At 41.1% G+C, this 23145-nt stretch overlaps 1 protein-coding gene across 1 annotated transcript in view; it reads right to left on the reverse strand.

The window, feature by feature from the left end:
* The window catches only part of LOC140459730 (AP-3 complex subunit mu-2), a 36806-nt gene extending 14487 nt beyond the window's left edge, over nucleotides 1–22319 (reverse strand). The window contains exons 1-5 of the mRNA XM_072554182.1: nucleotides 21967–22319; nucleotides 8854–9025; nucleotides 6378–6515; nucleotides 4033–4118; nucleotides 1944–2077 (exon numbers count right to left, since the gene is read on the reverse strand). Coding sequence (XP_072410283.1) covers nucleotides 1944–2077; nucleotides 4033–4118; nucleotides 6378–6515; nucleotides 8854–9025; nucleotides 21967–22239 — 803 coding nt within the window. The 5' untranslated portion in view covers nucleotides 22240–22319. The remainder of the gene's footprint in view (nucleotides 1–1943; nucleotides 2078–4032; nucleotides 4119–6377; nucleotides 6516–8853; nucleotides 9026–21966) is intronic.
* Nucleotides 22320–23145: the final 826 nt, after the last annotated feature.

The raw sequence follows: 23145 nt of genomic DNA on the forward strand, positions 1-23145 counted from the left end.
CTTTTCCCTGGGGTGGGGAGTCCAGAATTAGAGGGTATAGGTTTAGGGTGAGAGGGGAAAGATTTAAAAGGGAACTGACGAGCAACGTTTTCATGCAAAGGGTGGTACGTGAATGGAATGAGCTGCCAAAGGAAGTGGAGGTAGCTGGTACAATTACAACATTTAAAAGGCATCTGGATGAGTACATGAACAGGAAGGGTTTGAAGGAATATGGGCCAAGTCATGGGAAATGGGACTAGATTGGGTTAGGATGTCAGGTCAGCGTGGACAACTTGGACAGAAGGGTGTGTTTCTGTGTTGTACATCTCTATGACTCTGTGACAATATCCTTTGACCTAAATGTATTCAAATTACTGGCATATTGAAAGAAAATGAATATTTGACTTGTCGACTCTAATCCAACATTAAAAATAATTTAAGGTCAGATGAGAAAAATAAATGAATCAGCAAATGACCACATAATCCCCAATACACCAGAGAATTGTCATGCACTGATACATAGGGGACACATGAAGTGGAATAGTAGTATGGTAGTACACAGTCAAAGGGAAAGAGATTACACGTTCTCTCTTCTATCAAGTTTTAGCTTCAAAAGATCAGGAATCAATGTTAGGGCCACGACTATTTATAATCCATAGTAATGAATTGGAAGTAGAGAAAATCTGTATTGTAGCAAAATTTGCAAATTATACTTGGATAACTAGGAAAGCAAACTGTAGGAGGATACAAAGAGCTTGCAAAGGAGTATAGACAGGTTAATGGATGAGGTAGAAAAAAAAATGGTGGTAGAATATAGTGTGGGAAAATCTGACAAAAATTCATTCAGCAGGAAAAATAAAGCATGAGAAACAGAATGCAACTAACCAGAGAAACAATAGGTACACGATTCACCAAACAGCAAGTGTGTAGGTGCAGCAAGTGATTTGGAAGGCAATTAAACATTGGCCTTTATTGCAAATGGAAAAAGAATATTAAAGCAGCAAATTGTTTTTAATACTACAAGGCAGTGATGACACTGCATCTAGTGTACTGCAAACAATTTTGTTATCTCCTTAATTAACAAAGGGTAAAACTGCATTGGAAACAACTGAATGTTCACTCGGTTGTCTTCTGGGAAGAAGGGGTTGTTTTACAAGGGAAGGGGGAGTTGTTGGTCCTAAATTCATGGGAGCTGAGAAGAATGGGAGATGACCTTATTGAAAGATCAGATTCCGAGGGGGCTTGGCTGGGTGTGAGACTCTTTCCCTTCGTGGAGAAGTGTACAACTACGGCCCACAGTTTACACATTTAGGGTATCCCATGACATAGGAAGGAATTTATTTTGTTTGAAGCATTATTAAACTTAGGAATTCTCCTTCATAGAGAACACTGGAGACTGAGTCATTGAATATATTCAAACATTCAAGGCTAAGTTAGATTTTTGACTGACTAAGGGAGTCAAGCAGTAAAATGGAGGTAAGGCCACAATTAAATCTGCCATGTCTTATTAAACTGTGGAGCAGCTCAAGCAGCCAACTGTCCCACTCCTAGTCCTCATTCAGACAATCCTTCTGCTTAAAACAACAAAATAAATCAATGAAACTTGGCAAAGGTAAAGGTAACTCAGTCAGATGACAGATTGTAAATACATACTTTTTGATATCTCTTTCATGCTTTTAAAATGACAGCTACAGCAAAATACATCCAAGTAACAAAATAAAAACTGCATTAGTTATCAAACTACACATCCATTTGGCATGTAAGTCTTTCAGTGCAAAATTAAAAGGAAATAGAGATCTTAAAATTAAGGTCTGAATATCCCCGTTCATCTACAGGTGAATACTAGACTTGTTCGGCTATTCACTGCTGAGACATTGGTCTCCAAATGAAAGAAAAATCTAGAAAGGGAATTAAATATTCATAATTCTTCCAAATACTCTTTGACCCAAAGAAGTGTTACTTACTTTTGGGAACTGACGTGATAAGATAGGAGACGAAAATTGCCATCAGGTGGTATGAAGGAAAGAATTCGTTCTGACTCCCAACGCTTGAAACGTACACAAGGATGGAAGCTGACATCATCCAAGAGTCGAGGATTCTGCAAACATGGCAAGAGGTAATATGATTACTCACAGATCTTTTCAGAACATTACATCAATGATCAGCCCCAATTTGTTAGGAGCACAGCACCTCATTTGTCACGAGCCCAAACTCATCAACAGTTTTCCACAACCCTTCCTCTTAGTTTACAGAGCAAACCTTGACTGAAAGTCAAGCAGAGTCATTCATTTCTATGGTCGCACTAGTCTCGAAGCACTTCATCATTTACCTCAATTGTCCATTTCAATAGTGAATTCAAGACAATAGAAACTCTGTATGAGCACCTGCCTTGGTTCATGGCATTATATAAAACGGAGGCAAGGAACCACTTGCTGATTGCTTTCTCCTCGCCTAAGTCATTGATGACTCAGCAGAGAAATCTGGACAATATCCAGGTTTCGGTAAACATTTGCGCCACACAAGTGCTCAGCAATGATTATCATCTTTTCACATTCAATGGGAGCACCATCCATGACCAATATGGCAGGGGTTGGGGGAGAGCATTGGCCAGAAATTGAACTGAACTCACTATTTAAATAACATCTACAGCAAGTAACTCACCTCCCCAAAGCCTGTCCACCATCAACAAGGCACAAGTCGAATAGTGCAAGGTCACGTTCCCCCGTATGCCCAGATGAATGCAGCTCCAACAACACTCAAGGAGCTTGACACCAAAGCAGGCTACTTGATTGGTATCACCTCCACAAACATCCACTCCCTCCACCATTGGCACTCAGTACGTACAAAATGCACAGCAGAAATTCTCCCAAGATCCTTAGACACCATCTTCTAAGTCCATAATTACTACCATCTACAAGGGTGACGACAGCAGATCTATTATGGCAACACCATCATTTGTAATTTCCTCCTCCAAGACTTCAAAGTATGTGTGTATTCCATCACTGTCATTGGTTTAAATCCTGGGACTTCCTCCATATTATGTGAGTATTTACACCAAATGAACCACAATAGTTCAAAATGGCAACACCCCATCACCTTTGAAAGGTCAGTTATGGATGTGTAACAAATAGTGACCTGGCCACATTCCCTGAATGATTAAAGGAACATTGTGTTAAACAGCACTGTCTATACCACACACAGAATTTTATTTTAGGTAGGCACTTCAATGTCAATCCCCAATAGCAGCTCAGTAGGACTGCTACTGAGTGAGCTGGCAGTATCCAGTATAGACTTGTAGTAGATGACTAAAGAACCAACAGCAGAAAAATCTACCTGGCCTCAACTTTGCCAATCTGCCTTTCACAATTCTGTGGTAATATCAAGAGTAGTGACCACTGCAAAGTATGAAAACAATTCACACAAACTATGTTAAGTTCTTCATTGTTTTGCGTGGCATGAACACTATTCTAAATGGGATTGTTGGAGAACCCGGATCAAACCTCAAAAACTAGGCATCCATGAGGCAATAAAGAACATTTCAGCAACTTGGTATTCCACGAAGATTTGTAACATCGTTCGCCTAACCCTCATTCCATCATGGTCACCAAGTCAAGTGACCAACCCTGATTTCATGAAAAAATGTAGAAGAGCATGTTAGCAATAAGGGGTACCTGAAATGAGGGACAAGCCAATGAAGCAACACTGCTGTACTCCATGCATGCTAACAGAGGAAAGCTCTTTGGTCCTGTCACTTCCTGTCATGAATGGTGAAAGCCAACTAAACAACTCGATGAACATCACATCCTAAACGATGCCAGAGTCAAAACGAGTCAATGAAGAAGTCTGAAAAATGTCTTAACCATCTTCAGTCAAAAGTGCTGACAGGATCACCAATCCTAGCCACCTCCACAAGTCCCCATCATCTTAGATGTTGGCTTTCAGCTGACCAATTCACCCACAGGCTAAAAACAAAAGGCCTCGTATAATCATTTTGTAGAAAATGTTTTCTCAGTGATATTTGAAATTGCTCAAGCACTGCGCAGCAAATCTTACCGTGAAGGAGAGGGTGAGATCCGGCATTCCAGTCAGTTTCACACAAGCATCAATGACACCCTGTATTTCAGCAAATACTGTTGAACCTGCAGCAAGTGTAAGATCAGCATTAATGAAAACCATTCAGACAAAAAAAAATGCAATCAGAACTACATGCATGAACAATTAGATATTTGCTTATAATTCAAATAATTTCAGAGAAATCTGAACCATCCAATGGAGGTATTTTGATTTTAATCAAAACAAGATATGATTTTTCAGAAACCGCACCTTTGATTCTGGAGCACACATGCCTTATCTGAACACTTCTCCATTTAGCCTTGCACTTCTGAGGGGGTATGAGCAATGGGGATCAAGTGTGTCAGACGTTTACCACTACAGAGTTTACAAACACAGCATAACACAAAAGCTGATTTTCTGAATACTATTACACAGCTAACTGTAGATGGTGACACATAATGGGCGATATTCAACTCTAATTCTCAAGCAGAAAGGGTGATGTAATTAGATTCAAAAGTAACTTTTGAAAGGGAAAGTATTTATAAAGTAAATATTTCAGGGCCCTGGTGCAAAAGTAGAGAAGTGGGTAACTTGAATAGTTCTTTCAATGAACCAGCCTAAATATAGATAGAATCAGCACGATGCACCATCAATGTAGCAAGAGCTCAAGGAAAAAAAATAGTATGTTTCTACACTTCTGACCTTAGTAACAGCTGAAGCAATATATCCTCTATTGATCAAACGTTACTTTGAAGTCAGCTGACTGGTTGAGAGTCTGAAGTCAATCTCATGTCTGCACCATTGTTACAATTCATAGGCCGCATGCAATAATAGACCTCAGTAACTTGTTTGGAAAGAGGTTAGGCTGAATACACTTTCTGTCCAGTCTGGCACAGCAGTCAAGTAGTCAACATTAACATTCAGGTCAAGTGGCTAATAATATTTACCAACAAATATGGGGATGAGGTTACACATAAAGCAAACAGTCAAGAGAAGAACTACTAAAATAGGAGCATTAACAGAGGTTAAGCAATCACATTTAACTATATCAAACAATGATGGACAGCTTGCAACATTTAACAGGACTCCGAATGAATCAAGATGTGCCTAAGCTTAATCAGCTCATAGGTATTACATGAGCATTAAGATTGAATTACAGCTCCATTACGTACTTCCTGGGGGCAGCTTTAGTGATAGCAATGAATAGTTTTAGGTAAAACAGGATAGGTCCGTGTCTATTTATACTGCATTTGGATGGAATTTTCAAACACGGACGCTGAGCTCACAAGTCAGCCAGGATAGAAAATTATGGTTTACATTCAATGTCAACTATGTTAAGTTCTCGGGCAACAAAACACAATGGGTCTTATGAGAACCCTCGCTGATTTTTCATTATTTTTGTTATTATTCTTGTATCAATTTTGAAGCGCAAGCCAGAAATGAACCACTTTCAGACAGCTTGTGGCAACAGAAAAAAAAGACCAAACAAATTTTGTTTTTTCAGAAGGCCAGGCCTGGTGGCTAACTGCAATCTGATTCTTAGTTAAAGGGATTCCAATGCATGTAGGGACCCTGCGAAGCTTAATCTGATTGCAGAAGCTGGCGGTTAACAATATCAGTCCCTGGGAATCGGTTCCAGCAAGTCTGGAAGGGATCCTGTGTTCAAGCAGAGGGAGCTGTTGAATGGTAATTAAGGCCCCGGGAAGAGTCCATCAGGACGGAACCAGAATTAAAGGTTTGTTTTAAACGATGCTTTCTCAAAGATGATTTTTGGCTGCTTCTGGGATAGCATGAAGTTTTGGCACCTCTCCACTAGCTTCCAGAAACCCAAAAAAAAGAGTGGAGAGATGAGTTACGTATTGTTGCTTTTGCCAGAGTGAACGGACCACATGTTAGGAAAAGCAGTCAAAGAGTCCACATTTATGCCTGTGACCAATGCAGCAGGAAAGTCATTTACATAGTTAGTTTGTGATTTTATCTATCCCTGAACTGTGTTTGCCTGTCCTTTGTGTAAGTGGGGATCGAAAACACATGTTTTAAGTACAGACAATAATCAACTTAGTTTTTTTTTTAAGTTTGCTCTCAACTATTTATTAAATGCACAATAATTTTAGTAAAGTCTTTTGTTTAAGATCCAAAACTGGGAGTCTGAAATTTACTTATTCAAAATCTGGACTTCATTATCGCAAAGTCTAGCTTGCAACCATCGGATTGTCAGTTGGGAATCTTTGATGGTTTAGTTTTATGTAGTATGAAGACAGATATAGAGAGTTTGGTTTGGTTCAGCTGTTCCGTATCATAACAATGTTCATCAATAACAAAGAATGCTACAACGTCATGTGTACCTGATTTGTCAATGATAGCATCAATCTCTTCCACCACATCAAAGTAGGCTTCATTGTTAGCATATCTCACTCCTGTACGGCGCCAGGGCACCACAGACAGCTGTCCTGTGGGGAGATGGTCCCCAACATTGGTACTACCTACAAATAACACAAACATGAAGAATGCAAAGTACAAAATGAAAAAGCTACATCTCTCAGGAAAATTCATCAGTCAAGACAAATTAAAAATTGAAAAGCTACTGCTCAATAAAATATTTGATTCAAAATGTTTAATTGAATGTTGTGATTCAAAGAGTATCTCAATAAAAACTGCCACAGAAAATTACATTCAAAAAAGATTCAGCAAATCCTAAAATTCAATGCGTGTTTTAATATTTTTACATGATCAAAAGCTGCCAGCTATGAACATCTTACTCAGGAATTCTTTCAAAATACTTCAGGAGTACTCCTTACAAACCTACATCTTCCTGTGAATGCAATATTTTGCTTGCAAGCAATTAATGTCCTGCTGCCAAGACATAGCACATGGATTGAACTGCACCTCGGCAGACAACGGCAATACTGGCAATCCAGTATAAAGCATCTACTCTACCGAGTATCATGAAACAGCACCAACTGTACCTATTTCTAAGGTAAAATATCATTGGTCATGCAATTAGAAGCAGCAATATTTTAAAATGTGTTGCCAAATAAGTAGTGCAGCTTAATCATGCAAATGGACAAATGAAATATTGTGGAAGTATCAAGAATAAGCCATGATGCCTCTGTATTTCACTGCTACTATACAAAAAAGGGAAGGTGCCTCACTGCACTGATACTGAAGCAGTATTACATGTCAAGTAGGTCTTCAATATCCAACTTACATTTCATGCCTGCAGGCAATCAGGGCAAGGAAACCTGGTCAGCATGAATGTGTTGGGCCGAAAGGCCTGTTTCCATGCTGTATAACACTCTGACGATATAACTGATAGGACTTTTTGATTGAATTTTTCGAAGAGGTGACCAGGTGTGTGGACGAGAGCGATGCTTTTGATGTCATCAATTTGGAATTCAGCAAGGTTTTTGATCAGGTCCTGCATAAGGGACTTATAGCAAGAGTCCATGGGATCCAAGGAAATCTGGCTTATTGGATCGACAATCTAATTTGGGGCAGGAAGCTCATGGTGATGATAGAGGGGGTGTTTTAGTAATTGGAAGTCATGTCCAGCAGGGTTCGGTGTTGGGGCACTTGCTATTTGAGTTGTAAATAAATGAATGTTGGAAGGTTGGTCAGTGAGTTGGCAGATGATATAAAAATTGGTGGGAAGCAAATAGTGAGCAGGATAGCCTCAGATTACAAGAGGCTAGAGTCAGGCTGCTCAATGTGCTGATTGGAAACAAACAGAATTCAATCTGGATAAATATGAGGTGATGCAGGACAAACCAAGACAAGGGAATACATGATGAACGACTGGACCCTGGGAAGCACTAAGGATCAGAAGGACCTTGGCATGCAAGTGCACCAGTCCCTGAAGGGATCAGGACAGGTTGATGAAGTGGCTACAAAAGCATATGATATACTTTCTTTTATTAGCCAAGATTTAGAGATTAAGAGCAGGGGGTTTATACTAAAACCGCATAAAACATTGGTTGGACCATGGCTGGAGCAGTGAATGCAGTTCTGCAATTCACACTGTAGGAGGAATAGCACTGGAGAGGGTCCAGAGGAGATTAACCAGGATGTTACCTGGGCTGGTGAGTTTTAGTTCTGAAGATAGATTAGACAAACTGGGTATTTTTTCCCCTTGGAGCAGATCAGAGTGAGAAGGGACACAATTGAGTCAAAGAGCTGTGCAGCTTAAAAACAAACCCTTCGGTCCAAATCATTCATGCTGACGAAATTTCCTAAATTAATCTACACTCATTGGTCAGCATTTGCCCCATAGTCTTCTAAACCCTTCCTATTCGTGTACCAATCCAGATGCCTTTAAATGTTGATATATAAAATTATGAGGGATATAGATAGGCTGGACAGGAAAACACTTTTCACCTCGATGAAGGGATCATTGATCAATAGCCTGAAGGTTGAGGGGGGATGGCAAAAAAGTTTTCACCCAGAGGGTGTTGGGAATTTGGAATTCACTGCCTGTCAGGATGGTAGGAGCACAAGCCCTCACAACATTTCAGAAAGATTGAGATGCGCACCTGTGATGTCAAGACATTGAAGGCTTTGGCCCAAATGTTGGAAAATGTTCGAATAGGTTCTTGTTTTATGCTAGTGCAGACATGATGGGCTGAATGGCCTCTTTCTGTACTGTAGATTTCTATGACTGATATTTGAGAGAAATGGACCTTGTCAGCCTTAAAGGAGTAGAAATTAGATAGCTGGTTTCTCCTCATTTGTAAGTTATGCCTAGGGTACATGAAGACTCTCTCATAAACATGATAAATTCCTATTATTTTTGTAGTTTCTCTTGCTATGTGCCACAATACATACCAGTAATGGTATTCACAACAGTACGGAGAATAGTAGGGGGTCTGATCAGCTCCTTTAAAATATTAGACTCAGTTGCCAATGGGAAGCCATTGTCCAACATCTCTTCCAACACCTCATATACAACCACAACATTGTCTTTGATTGCCACCTCTGAACAGGTTCCAAAATAATCCTAGATAGAAAGCAGATCAACAAACATCATCAATATTGGCAATAATTAAGACATATGAGATTTAGTAAAATATTCCAACAAATCATTATGAATTACTTTTAGCTCTGATTTAATCAGAGGCAGGGAAATTAATGAAAGTGGACTGATTATAATAATTTTAAAACTAAAAAGATTGGATATAACTTAATAGCTGTTCAACAGAATTTGATTACCTCATCTTCAATTTTATATTTTTTTCAAATATTGGGTTTAAATAATGCTGTGGACACCATTCATTGACCATTGAAATAGCCAATGTATTAAATTCAATTAAAAAACGCTCCAGCATTCTCAGATTGATACACCTTGTGAAACTTGGCTTTCTGAATTGTGGGATATGATCGCCTAAGGCCTATTCTATATCTTTTTGTGATTCACTGTCTTCAATGTAGCCAAGACCCTAGAATTCTGGGAATTTATAATAGGTCCATGTTCATGTGTCTCAACATATTTGTTAAGATCCCATATTTCATTTATATTGAATGGCCTCTCTCAAACATTAACGAAGGACCATCTGTGTGTGGTGAGAGCAAGATAGAACTCCAAGTGATAATTTTGCATCCTTATCTGGATGCCATTTTCACAACAGTTAATCAAACAATGCCTTACCATGCCATAAGTCCACAAGCTAACAGCCAGGAACCATAGAATCATACAATACAGAAGAGACCCTTTGGCCCAATGAGTCTATCCTGCGAAAAATAACCAGTCACCTGCATTAGTCCCATTTCCATGGACGTGGTCCACAGCTTTGGATGTTATGACACTTGAAGTGCTCATCTACATAATTTCTATAAGGTAGAGAGGTTATCTGTTTCGACAATCTGTGGGCGGCACGGTGGCGCAGTAGTTAGCACTGCTGCCTCACAGCGCCAGAGACTTGGGTTCAATTCCCGCCTCAGGCGACTGACTGTGTGGAGTTTGCACATTCTCCCTGTGTCTGCGTGGGTTTCCTCCGGGTCCTCCGGTTTCCTCCCACAGTCCAAAAATGTGCAGGTTAGGGGAATTGGCTGTGTTGCCCATAGTGTTAAGTGAAGGGTTAAATGTAGGGGAATGGATCTGGGTGGGTTGCGCTTTGGCGGGTCAGTGTGGACTTGGGCCAAAGGGCCCGTTTCCACACTAAGTAATCTAATCTTTCCAAAAAGGGTACTCCAAACCCTCACCAGCCTCTGAGCAAAAAAAACCTTTCCTCAAATCCCCTTCCGCCTAAATGTTCAAGATAGAGAATTCTCTAAGATTAACAACCCAGAGGAAACAAAAATCCTCATCTGCCTAAATGGGGGGACCCCTCATATTGAAATGGTCACCCTCTGCCATAAGGAGACATCTTCCCAGCACCTACACTGTCAAGTCCCCTTAGAACTTCGTGCCAAAAATATCAGCTGCATTCTTCTAAACTCCAAAATTCTAAACCTATCCCAAGAATCAACCCGCTCAACCTTGTCTAAACTGCCTCCAATGCACGTACAGTGGTGCCACTGTTATAATTTACTCAGCAAGTTGAAAACGCTGTTAAACACGCACTCCCTCTTGCAGAAGTGATTGAGGACAAAATATTGAATGTTTTCAAGGTGGAAGGACACACTTTAGGGCTAAAGGAATCAAAGGGTACAGAGGGAAAGCAAGAACAAGGTTCCAAGTTGGAAAATCAGCCACGGTAGAGTTCAGCAAGGCCTGAATAGACTACTCCTGCTTTCTATGTTCTGAGGTTTTTCTTGAATGATCACGGATTCAATTTTCTTTCCATCTGACCAAGAGTCTCTCCTGCTTTCGTGCCATGCCATTGGTTTATGCTCGAAAGATTTGCAAGTTAATATTCAACCAGTTTAGCTGCATCATGTATGCACTTTCTGTGACCACCAAGTCCTCAGGTGAGACAAGACTCTGGCTTGGAAACAGGGATGTCAGCCACTGTGTCACAAGGACAGCACACTGTCATGAGACAGACTGCAAAACCTAATGCAGGTGGTGTTACCAATGCCCTCTAGAGTGATACAAGACTTCCCTAATTTTATGAAGATGCAACATTACATTTACCTTACTAATTACTTGCTGGAACTCTATGCTAACTTTAATTCAAATACAAGGACACTCAGATCCCATGTACCGCAAATTATTTTTCTCTTTTGTTCTTCCTTCCAAAGTGGACAGCTTCACATTTCCCCTATGTTTTACTGTATATGCTAAATTTTAACGAGTGACTTAACCTCTTCATATTCATTTGCAGACACAATCCATCCTCCACGCAATTGGCATTCCTTACTGCAGTCATACAGCACAGAAACAGACCCTTCAGTCCAAGCTGAACATAATCCCAAACTAAATTAGTCCTACGTGCTGGCGCTTAGCCCATATCCCTCTGAACATTTCTTGTTCATGTATTCATGCAAATGTCTTTTAAACACTGTAATTGTACACACAGCCACCACTTCTTTTGGAAGTTCATTCCAGATATGAACCATTCCCTGTATTAAAAAAAATCTCATGTCTTTTTGAAGTTTTTCTCCTCTTACCTTAAAAATATGCCCCCTTGTTTTAAAACCACCCATCCTCAGGAAAGAACACCTGCTATTCACATTATCTATGCTCCTCATGGTTTTATAAACCTTTGTAAAGCCATCCCTCAAAGAGTGAAAAAATTCCCAGTCTCTCCTAAAAAGTCAAAGTCAAAGCTCCATTTTGTATTGTTAGCAAATTTGTTAGCACACTTAGTCTTTTCATTTAAATCATGAATAAAAAATAAGAAATAGTTCAGGGCCCACCCCCAGGGTCACCCCATTTGTTTCAGATTATCAAATCTTGAAATGACTTTTTTATCCTGACTGTTTTCTGCCAGTGAAACAAGTCCATGCCATGGTAATATATTTCTCCCAACACTGAACTCTGTTGAGCAGCATGAGGCATGTGATCAAATATCTTAAAGAAATCCAAAAGCATTACATTTGCACTTCTTCAGTCTTCAAGGACCTACACACAATTTAAAAAAACTTTAGAAGGTGACAACCAAGCTGTCCACAGTCTGTACACCCTCTTTTTTTAAAAATAGTGCAAGGATGCAAGTCATCAGATCCAAGGGACTAGTCTTCCAGTACTTTTTCTCTATTGATGGTGAGTATTTTAAGTTCCTCTGTCAAGTTTGCCCCTTAATTTTCTACAATTCTTGGGAGACTTTTCATGTGGTCTGGAGTGTAAGATGGTCCAAAAGGTGCTCAAAGAATCTTCTTGCTGCCCGCAACTGATTCGACATGTTTAACATTTCAGACACTCTTACTAGAGTACTCTATTCTTTTTTTAGATATCAATAGGCAAGTTCATTAGTCTATAAATGCAGAACACCAGGACCATATTTTCAGTTCCAAAGTGTTTTGAAACTACTGGGCTTGTATGCACTCTGTTTCCATCCCTTAAGGTGGCTGGCACCCACAGTATCAGGGTCATATTTTCTCACCTTTGATCATTTTGAAGGAGCATATGACAAGTAGGGCTAACCAATAAGCATAAGCCTATAGTTATGCAATTTGCTCCGTGAGGGCAGTATCAGACCTATCACATGACTTGACAGGTGATCATGGAATCTGACAAAGATTCTGCTATGCTTTCTTAAGGATTTGATTTCATGTGCTCTGTCTATCAATGGATCCTTTCTCTTGTCCATTTGTGACAAGGAGTGCTCAATAGTTATCTTGGAACCTGTACACTGTCTCTGTATGGTCACAGTTCACCACAAGTGCAGAAAACTACACAGTTAATTTTGTGCCTCATCATATTGATTGATGAACACAGCTAGCTGCTGAGCTGGATAATCTTGTCAAATAATATGGTTCAGTAGTTGGCGAGGTCCAAACAAAAAGAGACAGATATTACACAGTCAGTCATTCATTCATTCTGAACAGGAATCAACCATTGCAAATCTTGATCCATTCGTAACGATCTACTCTTGCAAAAAAAGAAGCATTTCATGGTCAAATCAACTGATCACAGCCAACTGCAATTGGACAGAATAATAATTATTTCTTGCAAAGCAACACAAACTGTGGCAAGGGTCACCTACAACATGAGCTACGCAGCGTCTGTTAACATGAATATTTAAATGACGGAGGATCACGTTCACTGTCCAGATCAGGTTTTATTCTGTCTTAGTTACATTGGCAGGATACATCACAGTAGAACTGGTAGTCTGTACATTGGAATGAACAAATTGCAAGGCTACAGGGAAAGGTCAGGGGAGAGGGGGGAGCTGTATTTTTCAGGATGGTATGAAGTGAGGTTTTCCAGGGATTTGTTTGTGGCCAACTCTATTTTGACTAAAAATAATGATCTCAACTCAATCATCAGAATGTGAAGAAGCCAAAAAAATGTAGAAGGTGAACAGTGATACTCTTGAAGAGAACCTGGATAGGGTCATGCACAGAAGTAGACACATGAAAGGTGCAATTTACTATTGAGAAGTGTGAAGTGATAAATGTGAAGAGTGTAGTAGGGCCTCCAACTAAATTGGTAATGGACGGGGAAAGTGCACTTTGGGCCCCTTCTTACAGGGAGTGGTGTCCTCGGTCGACTGGGAAGGGATTGGGTCAATTGGGCAAGAGAAAAATCAAAGGAGCAGAAAGCCAGGATTTACAAGCAGGAAGCCTCAGATGGCTCGAGAACCAGGAAAGGGTATTTCAACAGAGATGAAACTGATAAATACTAAGAAGCCTCAGAGAGAAGGGAGGTGGAGGGAGAAAGAAAAGTGGAGGGAGGGGGAGGGGAGAAAGAAGACGGAGGGTGGGAGGGAGAAGGGGGAGGAAGGGAGAAAGAAGTAGAGAAGGAGAAAGACGAGTGAGGGAGAAAAGAGAAGAATGAGAGAGAGAGAGAGAAGACTGAGAAAGAAAGAAGAAACAAAATAAAAGATAAAAACATGGTTATCCAACCTGCAGACAAAGGACACCTGACAGTCATTCAAATTGAAGAGACTACGTTGAAAAAGCGAACACACTACTTACAGATACCAACACTTACCAACAAGTGGCGATAGCCCAAACCCACAACTTGAGAGCCAAATCACAGCCTTACTCAAAAAAAAAACGTTCAGAAATCTGGAGAAATAAATAAGACCAACTTCCAAAAAAAAAATGAAACGAGATGAAGCCAACACACCACGCTTCTACTGACTACCCAAAATTCACAAACCAGGAGCCCCCCCTCAGACCCATAGTCGCACTATCTGGAACCTCCAGATTAGCCAAAGAGTTACACCAAAGACTAAAACATCTAGTAGAAGACTCACGCCACTCCATCCACTCCACCCAAGAATTCCTGAATACTAAAGTCACTAAGATAGAAGAGGATGAAAAATGGTCTCCTTTGATATAACAGCCCTGTTTACATCAATCAACATTAACCTGGACAAGAAAATACTGACTACACTATTAGAAGACCCAAAGACACATAGACCAAACACCACTAACTTCATCAGCAAGGACAGTAATGTCAAGCTAGTGGACCTATGCCTTACCACACACTTCACCTTCAACAACAAACCTACAGACAAACCAACGCAATACCCATGGGATCTCCAATATCAGGATTCTTAGCAGAGGCAGTAATGCAGAGACTCGAACAAACCACTCTGCCAACCACCCAACTCAAGCTTTGGGTCTGCTATGTGGATGACACCTTTGTCATCACAAAATGAAACAAATTAGAGGAAACCTTCAAGACCATTAATAATACCCTTACTAGCATAAAGTTCACTAAAGAGGAAGACGACAATTAACGGCCATTCCCAAATATCACAGTAGAGCGAGCAGCCAATGGGCAATTTCAAACCTGCGTCTACAGGAAAACAACACATACAGACCAAATTTGAACTACAGATGCCATCAGCCCCAACACCCACAAATGAAGCTGCATCAGAACATAATTTCAACGAGCCAACACACACTGCAGCACAGGAACTACGCAGAGCAGAGGAAAATCATCTATACCAGGTATTCAAAAAGAATGGATACCCAATGAACACAGTCTGCCAATTTCACAGCAACAAACCCAAACAAGTAGACAAAGCTTGTCCAGAAACCCTAGCCACTCTCCCATACAAAGACATTTCAGAAATGACTGCCAGACTCCTCAGACCTCTTGGCATCGTGGTAGCCCACAAACCCACCAACACACTAAAACAGCAGCTAATGAACTTGAAAGACCCTTTAGACAACAAGCAAAACTAATGTTGTTTACAAAATACTGTGCAAGGACTGTCACAAACACTACATTGGACAAACAGGCAGAAAACTAGCCACCAGGATACATGAACACCAACTTGCCACAAAACGACATGACCCTCTCTCACAAGTATCCTTACAGACAGATAAAGGAGGACACCACTTCGACTGGGACAACACATCTATCCTAGGACAAGCCGAACAGAGACACGCACAGGAATTCCTAGAAGCGTGGCATTCTAATTGGAACTCTAGCACCAAATACATCAAGTTCGATCCCATCTACCAGCCCCTGAGAAAAGGAACAGGAAATAATGTCACCACAGGAAATGACATCAGCAACCCAAAGAAACCCAAACTTATAAATAGAAAGCAGGAATCATGTACAGTGCTTCGCTTGGAGGCCCACTGAAGATGTTACCTAGTAGGGTGATGAAACGTCTGGAAATGAACCTTCCAGCTCAGCGAGCAAACCTACATCCAAAAGGAAGAACAATAGAAAGAGAGAAGAAGAAGTATCGAAAGAAATGAGAGAGAGAGCAAAATTAGAGAAAAAAAAGAGGAGAGAGGGGAGATGGAAAGAAGCTGGGAGTTGGAATCGAGTTCAAGGGTGATGGTTTATTATATCTGGGAGGTGTCATGATAACAGAAGAGGTGGAAGTGCCAGTGTTGGACTGCAGTGGACACAGGCAAAAATCACACAAAACCACCTTATAGTCCAACAGGCTTATTTGAAACCACAAGCTTTCAAAGTCCCCCTCCTTCCTCAGATGGCTAGTGAGTGAGAATACATCAGACGCAGAATTTATAGTAAAAGATCAAAGGATCACAAAACTGATGCAAATGTATTGAACAAACCTATACGGCCATCAATCAGTTAGAATAGAGCTGCAGGTTTCGGTAGATTGGTACGTAAATCCCAGAATTTCTTTCAATTTACTGCCCCAAGGTAACGTCAGGTTTTATCAGAATAAATGTGACATCTCAGGTCAAACAATGCATTTTAAGTGTGAGGCCTTGTTTTGAGTCTGTTTGTGTCTCAACCTGGAGTCAGACTTGGCTTTATTTCCAAAGTGAGAATCGATAAAAAGCCACATGGACTGACTGCCTACAGACCATGTGTTTTTTGAACAAAATAGAATGTATCTGCAAATGCAAATTCACCCCATAGATTTATATACGTGTGCTTGTGTCAGGTAGTGTGTGTGCACGTGTGCGCGTGTCAGGCAGTGTGTGAGAAAGGGAGCATGAGTGTGTCTGAACTTGTTAACTGACTGGTTAGAAATCGGGAGTGACGCTCTCCAACAATATTCTCAAATCTGCAGCATCAGGCTAATGTGCATAGTCAACATTTTATTCCTGTTAGTTACCCTAATCCATCAAAGTTCATAAAGATCAATTGCCAATGGAATAAGGAATCCCTCTTTTATAATCGTCATGCAATTTCAATTGCTGGATATATTCAGAAGAACAAAGAGCGTAGTTATGGGGAAAAAAAAAAAAAAAAAAAAAAAAAAAAAATCGCAATTCTTAGGAGAGTTCAGGAACAGAGAAACCAAGTGTGATGGGTGCACAGAGTTGGTGAAGGTGGCAGAAAAGGTATAAAAAGTGATTTCGAAAGGTGGGATTCTGAGTTTCCCCAAGTACAGAAGCAGACTACAGGAGTCAGGAAGTTAGGATGAACCTTTATGAAACACTGATTTGGCCTCAATAGAAGAAATGTGTCCAATTCAAGCACTGCATTTTAGAAAGAATGCAGAAAAGATTTAAAGGTAGAGGATCCAGGGATTAGGAATTTTGTGGGTAGACTGGAGAAGCTGAGGTTATCATCTTTGGAAATTTTGAAAGATGTTCAAAATCATGACAGGGTCTACACGAAGTCACCAAAGAAGAACTGGTCCTTTTCGTGGAAGGGTCAATTGCCTGGTGACAGAAATATCAATCTAACTGACAAAGTACCAACAGCAAGCTGAGAAAAAAATGTTTCACTTACCGATTAAAAAAAAAAGACAGTGCCTGATTCGTGCTTGAAATGCACTGCCTAAGCATATGGTAGAGATATATTCAATTGTGGCTGTGAAAAGGGCAGTGAGTCACCAGAGTAGAAACAATTTTTATGGCTATGTGGAAAAGGCAGGAGTGTGACTGAGCTGAGCTGTTGTTGTGGATAGCAGACAAGGACCATCTCAATATCTCTTGAAGAGGAACTATCACTATCTCACCATGCCATACAAATTTGTTCATTCCTCAAATTTGGAGTTTGAGATTTAGTCAGGGGAATAGCAACAGGTGGGATAAATAACTTACAATTATCTTGGGGCAGGAATGGGGCAATGATCTGATGACAGTCTCTTCCCCAAATAGATTTGGGGAATGGACATGTGCATATACAGTGGTTGCAAAACACAAGCTGTGAAAATGCAGACTCAAATAATTGACTCTACCTCAAACCGATGAAATTCCAACGGGAACTCCATTAACATGGCCACAGTTGAGCTGGAGCACTCTGACAACTGGCTTCTTTCGAACTCTGGTAGCAGTACAAAACCGATACCAGCCATTAACATTGTTCCATTCCACTCAATGCATCACTTTGTTTTTCAACTTGGCCATCAAACTGCAAAAGGCATTGTCCACGTAAATTCTATTTGCGGCTCGTTAACAACAGAGTTTCTTCAGTAAAGTACTGTTATTATTTCAGCCGACGTATGCTATAATTACTGGACAAGTCAGATTTTTGACTGGACTCTTGCTTGACTGATCATATTTTGTCTGTTTTGGTTTTCACAAAGTATTCTTTCACTGAACATAAGCAAGCAATGTTGTGGATTTGCTGTGTTCAGAAAGTTTCAGTGCAGTGAAATACTTCACACAGTTGGTTTAAAATGCGAGCTAATGAGAAAGAAGGAGAGAAATCAACTCCTAAATTTAGCTTCCCTACTTCATCTGGAAGAATGAATTGTAGCACATGATCGTGTGTGTGTTTGCAGAAGTCAACACATGATGAACCAGATCACAGCAGGACACAATGACTCTTATGTTAACCCAATGAAGCAACTCAGGCCTGTGTGTCACAGACTGGGTCATGCACTTGACAATAATTAAAGATGTTAAGATTCCTATTTGTGCTGTAGCTGTGAGATCAACAGTAAAATAGAATCAGCCATTGTCTTGAACTTAACAAGACAAATGGTTTTGTACTCTACCCCTTAATCATTCGGGAGGCATTTGATACCATAATGTACTTCTACAGATTTTTCTTTTGCCTCTTCTGATATAAGAAAAACCAGGAACTTGCAGTGACTGTAGCATTCTGTCAACTTCTGTTTGCAGCATTCTCTTTTGCCGATTGTAGGGATTGGAATCAAGTTGACCTCGTCAACGGCAAAGTGTTTGATTGGTCCAGGTTAACAGCCCCAATCAAGAAATCCTTGGCTGACCAGTATAACCAGGAGACCCCTGTACATACACAATGGGGGGGGCACGTAGAAAATACACAGGAGATTTAAAAAAGGGAAAAAAATAACCAAACAAATAATAAAATAAACAGGAGATTTAGAATCTCCTCAGTTTAGGGCACTGGCTCTGTGCTGGCTGGGGCAACAGTCAGTGCGTTCCTGCTGTTGAAGAGGGGGAGAGTTTCTTTGTTTTTGCCCCCCCACCCACCTTTGTTTAGGGAAGATATTTGTTTTTTGGGGAGTTTCTGTATTGTTTGTTTGTGCTTGTTAAAGAAAAGATATATAACCAGGAGAGGAAAAAATATAAAGAGGAGATTTAGAATCTCCTCAAAAAAAAACCAGGAGATGAGAATCTCCTTAGTTGAGGACTGACTCTGGACTGGCTGGCCACAGCCAGTGTAGTGCAGAAAAACAAAGGAAAGACAAAGAAAACAGCATCCAAATAAGGCAACATACATATTAATTGGGTGACTGTTACAATAAGCGAATGTTAATAGTAGAGATTAAGCCTTCTGCTGTAATATAATCAATGTTCTTAACCTTGTTAACTGGCTTCACATAATGATACCTTTCCCCTTGTTAAGCTGACCTTACATACTGTATGCTTCCAATATTGATAAATGGCACTACATAATGACTGCTTTTCCACATGGTTAACCCATTATCCTTGCCTCCAGCACCCCACTGTTAATTGTATGTTCTTATCTGATCTGAGTCATGCTCAGCTGAACCTCATTTCACAAAACTCTTTCCAACCTGCTCATACCCAATACACATTCTCAAAACCAGAAGTTTTTTTTTCCTGAAGAGATTCTAAAGAAAAGAAATGTATAACCAGGAAATGTACAATCTCCTCAGTTGACAATTGTCTTGAAAAGTACTTTGTCCTCATCTGAGTTTTGAACCTACCTCATCTCACTCTATATCTATGACCTCTTGTTTGAGACTATCCCACAAAGGGAAAACATCTGTTCAATGTCCACTTTATCAAACTGTTTAGCATTTTACATACCTCGGTCAGATCCCTTCTCATTCTTTCTGAACTCCAATGAGTAGAAGCCCAAGCCAAACTGCACCTCCTACAATAGCCCTTTCACCCCTGGAATTAATCAGATGAACCTCCTCTGAACAGTCCCACGTGCAACCACATCCTTTCAAATTGGACACAAAGCTCCAGATGTGGTCTCACCAACAGCTTACATAATTGTGACAACACTTTACTTTTATAATCTAGTCCTTTCGCAGTAAATACCAAGGAGTTCATTTGTCTTTGTTATATGTTCTAACCGCATTGCCACTTTGTGATTCACGCACAAAACTGCCCAGGTCTAACTGCACCAATGCACTTGGAATCTGCTTCCCATTTAAATCACAATTTGCCCTCGTATTTTTGACCAATACGGACATTTTCACACAGAGTGGGTTGTATGTGGAATGAATTGCCAGAGGAAGTGCTGGATGCAGATACAGTTACAACCTGTAAAAGACATTTGGGCAGATAGGGAAGATTTAGAGAGAAATTAGACAAACAGACAATGGGTTGAGTTTAGTGTGGGAAACCTAATCAGCACAGATGAGTTGAACTGAAGGGCTTGTTTCCATGCTATACGACTCAATGACTCTGACAACCTCACCCTTATTCACATCAAACTCCATCTGTCAGATGCTGGCCCATTCTCCTCACCTATGAATATCCAGCTGTAATTTTCTATCCTCAACGCAGTCTGCTTACCCACTTAATTTAAGGGGAAGTTTAAAAAGAGAGATGTGAGAACCACATTTCCACAAAAAGGGTAGGGAGTGCCTGAAACACACCAGAGTACCAGAGTTGGTGGTGGAAGCAGATACAAGAGCAGTATTCTAAAAGCACCTGGACTAATACGTGAATAGGGAGGGATACAGATCCTGTAAGAGAAGATAGTTTTAGTATGAAAGGGCAAAATGAGGCAGCACGGACCTGGAGCCAGAGGGCCTGTTCCTGTGCTGTAATGTTCTTTGTTGAATTATCCACTAATTTTGCTCTGTTACACGCTGTCCTTGTTTGCAGAGCTAACCTTCTGGGTCAGACTTCTATAACACAGCTGATTCAAGAGTGTCATCCAATTGTACCTCTCATAGAAAAGTCAATATGTGAAGATTTATAGCCATAAAATGTGAGAAATAATCTTGTATAGGGACCTCAGACAAATTATTTTTCCCAGCGCTCATTCACTGAGTAACTCATACACAAATTCAACAGTAAAATTGGTCCAAGTGTTGTTCTTCAGCAGATTGCAAGAGCTGCAACAGTCATCAAAATGCTGCAAGCAAACAATCATTTTGACATAGCTTGAATGGGATATTTTCTCATGGACAGGTCACCAATCTAAATCAGAAGTTGAAGCTTCTGTACATGTTCTGTACAATAAGATTCACAGAAACACGAAAAAACAAAAAGCCAATGCCTTTCATAATTGTATGAACAAGGCTTTATTTTGGGAGCTTATGGTTAATATCACAATGCAAGCTAATTGTACGATGGGCTTAGTCTGATATCTCTCGTCCCTGGGGGTTGAAGAAACTCTTGAACAGGCCCACGTTAAGAGTTGTAAGAATGAACCAATGAACCAGAACTTCACGTTGCTGCATGCAGGATTTTGGTCAGCTTTGGCCAGCAATACTAAAGTCAGAAAGGTAAAGGTAAGAAGGAGCTCAGGAGCACCACATAGCTGTTTTGTGATTTTTACAATGAAATGCCAGCTTCTCATTTAGAATCTCATTAGAAATTGATTTTTATGGTGAATGATTTGCCTCACACTTGATATGCATTCATGATCTTTGGTGGAATACCTCCCAGTTATTAGGATAATAGAGTCACAGATGTACAGCATGGAAACAGACCCTTCGGTCCAACCCATCCATGCTGACCCAGATATCCCAACCCAATCTAGTCCCAACTGCCAGCACCCGGCCCACATTCCTTCAACCCTTCCTCTTCATACACCCATCCAGATGCCTTTTAAATGTTGCAATTGTACCAGCCTCCACCACTTCCTCTGGCAGCTCATTCCATACACGTACCACCCTCTGCGTGAAAAAGTTGTCCCTTAGGTCTCTTTTATATCTTGCCCCTCTCACCCTCAACCTATGCCCCTCTAGTTCTGGACCCACCCACCCCAAGGAAAAGACCTTGTCTATTTAACCTCTCCATGCCGCTCGTGTTCCCCGAAAGAAGGACATGGTTTAATAACTTCCGACTGACCTGAAACGTGTCAACCACCCGATGGAGAAACTCGATGACAAACAGCGGCGGCACCTCACTCTGGATGACAGCCACGAAGAAGATGCGATCCCGGTAGACGCTGATTAAGAAATGATGTGGAGTCGGGATGACGGGGGGCACATTCTCCGACTCGCTCGCCTTCTCTTGCGCCTCGAAGAAGTAATCGCAAACCGACCGGCTCACCACACTCTTCCAGTGTTTCTCCAGGAAGATGTCCCCAGAGGAGTTGATGAGGAACAAGCTGTGGATCATAATTCCGGCCGAGGTTCCCCGGTGCGACTGGCTCAGTTCGGTCTGCAGCCAGCTCTGCACCGCTGAGTCCCGAACTTCCGCCTCTCCAATCGCTTCCGGGATCTCCTGCCGTCTCATTGGCCAATCCCGCGCTAACACCGCCCCTTTCTTCAACGGGACGGCCAGTGATTGGAGGATGACCAGCGCACTCTCACTTGTCAGCGATGGGACCAGCTTCTGTGCTCCCATTCAATGGTCAGTGGTCACAGGAGAGGATTGATGTGGACCAAGTTAAAAATCACACAACACCAGGTTAGAGTCCAACAGGTTCATTTGGGAGCACAAAGCTTTTTCGGAGCGCTGCTCCTTCATCAGGTGGTTGTGGAATACAAGACCCTGTTTTGATTAGATTCCCTACAGGATGGAAACAGGCCCTTCGGTCCAACAAGTCCACACTGACCCTCCGAAGAGTAACCCACCCAGACCCATTCCCCTGTATTTACCCCTGACTAATGCACCTAACACTACTTGATGAAGGAGCAGCACTCCGAAAGCGAGTCCTTTCAATTAAATCTGTTGCACTATTACCTGGTGTTGTGTGATTTTTAACAATGGGCAATTTAGCATGATTTAGATTAGAGTGGTGCTGGAAAAGCACAGCACATCAGTCAGCATCCCAGGAGCAGGAAAATCGACATTTCAGGCAAAAGCCTTTCATCAGGAATAGAGGCAGGGAGAGATAATTTGGGGCGGGTGGGGCTGGGGAGAAGGTAGCAAAGAGTACAATAGGTGAATGAGGGTGGGGATGGAGGTGATAGGTCAGAGGAGAGGGTGGAGCGGATAGGTGGGAAGGGAGATTGGCAGGTAGGACAGGTCATGAGGACGGTGCTGAGCTGGAAGGTTGGAACTGAGGTAAGGTGGGGGGAG

The sequence above is a fragment of the Chiloscyllium punctatum genome, chromosome 35, assembly GCF_047496795.1.
Source record: "Chiloscyllium punctatum isolate Juve2018m chromosome 35, sChiPun1.3, whole genome shotgun sequence".
Lineage (NCBI taxonomy): Eukaryota > Metazoa > Chordata > Chondrichthyes > Orectolobiformes > Hemiscylliidae > Chiloscyllium > Chiloscyllium punctatum.